This window comes from Choloepus didactylus (genome assembly GCF_015220235.1).
Source record: "Choloepus didactylus isolate mChoDid1 chromosome 11 unlocalized genomic scaffold, mChoDid1.pri SUPER_11_unloc2, whole genome shotgun sequence".
Classification (NCBI taxonomy): domain Eukaryota; kingdom Metazoa; phylum Chordata; class Mammalia; order Pilosa; family Megalonychidae; genus Choloepus; species Choloepus didactylus.
In genome coordinates, this window is record NW_023637579.1 from 4,189,326 (window position 1) to 4,192,066 (window position 2,741).

Here is a 2,741-nt window from a genome sequence, read left to right on the forward strand (position 1 = left end):
CTAGATTGACCTCAGAGGCAACACTTTAATGCATAGAGCATCCCGTTTATCTCACAGGTTTATTCATTCAACAAACATTTATGGGACCTCTGCTTGGAGCCAAGCACTGTATTCAACCTTGGGGATCCAGAAGTGAAAGACACATTCCTTGCCCTGGAAATTACAGTTTAGTCAGTCTCCCAACAGGAGAGAGCAGACTCATGCTACATATTTATTTGATGAAGATATATCCAGAGCATGGAGAGAGCTCAGGAGAGGGAGCCCCACCAGTGTGTAGTTGGGTTAATTCTGCTGGGAAGGAAAGGAAGTAATAATAGAGCCAACCTGAATTAAGCATCAAATACATGCTGGGCACTGCCAGCTGCTTCACACACATTAACTGACAGCAATTCTGCCAGGTGGGCATTGATGTCATCACTTTATGGAAGAGGAAATGGAGGCTCAGGGAAGGTAAATTATTGCCCCAGGTTACCCAGCTCCTACTGGGCCAGGCACAGGCTATCCAAAGGGCCTCAGCCTAGTGGTATCTGCCCTTTTCTACCTTCTTCATCCCCAAACCTTCCAGGGTGAAAAGAATCCTGTTTGGACATCTTTAAAGTGGTGCTTGTATTTTGTTGGGGAAATATTATTAAAAACCAAATCCTCTCCCAACTCGGAACACCTTTCCATAAAGGTAGAAGGGAAAGAAAAACTATTTTATTACTTAATAAGCATTAAGCAAGAATGTGATCCTACATGGGCCATCTACTAAATGAGAGAAAGAAAAGAAGAGAAAGAGAGAGATGAGGGAGAGAGAGAGAGAGAGAAGAAAGAAGGAAATTAGGAAAGCAAGCAAGCAAGCCCAGCCTATATGTTGCTAAGCAGACACAACCCATTACATACATATTCTTAAGATGGTTCTTTTATCTTCAAAACCAGAGGTAGTCTTTGGAAGTAGGCAATTTGGAATCAGTGACTGCTGAAGGTCCGTCTCCCCCAGAAAATTAGGAGAGAGAGCTTCATTTCTTCAGTGATTGCATTTCCAAGAGAGAGCTCTCAGGTCCTTGAGGAAACAAGCCTGAGTTGTGAGATGGGCATTTGACCTTACAATTTGTACACAAGATACAATTTCTATCTTGAAAGCACCTTGCTCACCACCCTGGCCACAATGAACAGTTTTATCTATCTGGAGTGCCATTAAGTTTTCTGACCTGTTTGGATACTGTTCTGGATGGTTAAGGCTGCCAGATAAACGACCTCCAGACCAGCACTTCTAAAACTTTAATGTACATAATGAGTCACCTGGACTCATTTTAAAAGGCAGATTCTGACTCAGTACATTTGGGATGGCCTCCACAGTTCTGCATCCCTAACAAGCTCACTGGGTGATACTGAAGCTGAAATACATGAGAATAACACCTTATATTTATATCTTGGGATTTAATATATTGGGAGAATTAACCTTGTGTTTGAGACATGACTTGGGGACCAGTGACTTCTCTAAGCCTATGTTCTTGGAGATGTTAGATGCGATCATACCTATCAAGCATTTGCATTGTCACTGTCAGGTAAGAAGGGTTCTGTCAGCATTAATAACTATAACCCTAGGAAGGATTACTGTTTCATTTGAAACCCATTCGATTCCTTCTCTCCAGTTAGAAGTCTGTCCTGTTGCTACATTTCCAACTTCAGCACCTTAATATATTTTAGTGATTTCTAACGAACCGTTTGAATTTACACTTGAACTCTGAAAGGAATTTCTCTTTGGTCTTCCAAATAAAAATTGATGTAATATAATTGGTTAAGCAGTTCGGATCGGTCTCTAATACCATTCTCCTCTTAGTAAATAAACATCAGCTTCCCCTTTCCTAGCTCGTGGCCTCAGAAAGACATTTCCCCTGTAGCAGGAGACTATGGAGCCTCGGTGTTAAAATAGGTTTTTATTTCTATTTATTTATTTATTTGTCGCATCCAGATATGGTGATTAAACAAAGATCTCTCCCCTTAAAACAAAGGGTTCTGAACAAAGATTGCCAAAACAGAGCTCTGGCAGCTTAGTAGATGTGCTTTCGGATTGGCTGAAGTGGCTGTGGGACAAGCGTCCAATCGGAAAGAGGAACCCGCATCTCCTATTTACATAATTTCTTCCTGTTTAGGACATCACAGGGCAAGCTGTACAATCAGATTTTAGAAACACGGAAGTCTTCATTTGAATATAAATATGACAAATACACCAGCTCTTTCCACTTTCCCATTTCCCTCCCAACGCGCTTTCGTCATGTCAAATCCTTCCCGTTCTGCTCTTGTACCCAAGAAAGGCTCCAAGAAGGCCATCGCCAAGGTGCAGAAGAAAGGTGGGAAGCAGCGTAAGCGTGGCCGCAAGGAAAGCTACTCCATCTACGTGTACAAGGTGCTGAAGCAGGTGCACCCCGACACTGGCATCTCCTCCAAGGCTATGGGCATCATGAACTCTTTTGTCAACGACATCTTCGAGCGCATAGCCAGCGAGGCCTCCCGCTTGGCGCACTACAACAAGCGCTCCACCATCACCTCGCGGGAGATGCAGACGGCCGTGCGCCTGCTGCTGCCCGGGGAGCTGGCCAAGCACGCCGTGTCCGAGGGCACCAAGGCCGTCACCAAGTACACCAGCTCCAAGTAGAGCGCGCCCGCCGGCAGCCGAGCGTCGGAACTCAGAGGCTCTTTTCAGAGCCACTTCATGCTCAAAAAGGAGCGTGCAACCTAGTTTGGTTGTGACGTTTGTC

At 44.5% G+C, this 2,741-nt stretch overlaps 1 protein-coding gene across 1 annotated transcript; it reads left to right on the forward strand.

Annotated features, from left to right (window-relative positions):
* Positions 1–2,188: 2,188 nt before the first annotated feature.
* Positions 2,189–2,741, forward strand: LOC119524563 (histone H2B type 3-B-like). The gene has a single exon (XM_037823252.1). The coding sequence runs from the start codon at positions 2,201–2,203 to the stop codon at positions 2,636–2,638; it is 438 nt and encodes a 145-aa protein (XP_037679180.1). The 5' UTR covers positions 2,189–2,200; the 3' UTR covers positions 2,639–2,741.

Coding starts and splice junctions, on each gene's coding strand:
- LOC119524563 (XM_037823252.1), top strand. CDS start 2,201: ATGACAAATACACCAGCTCTTTCCACTTTCCCATTTCCCTCCCAACGC.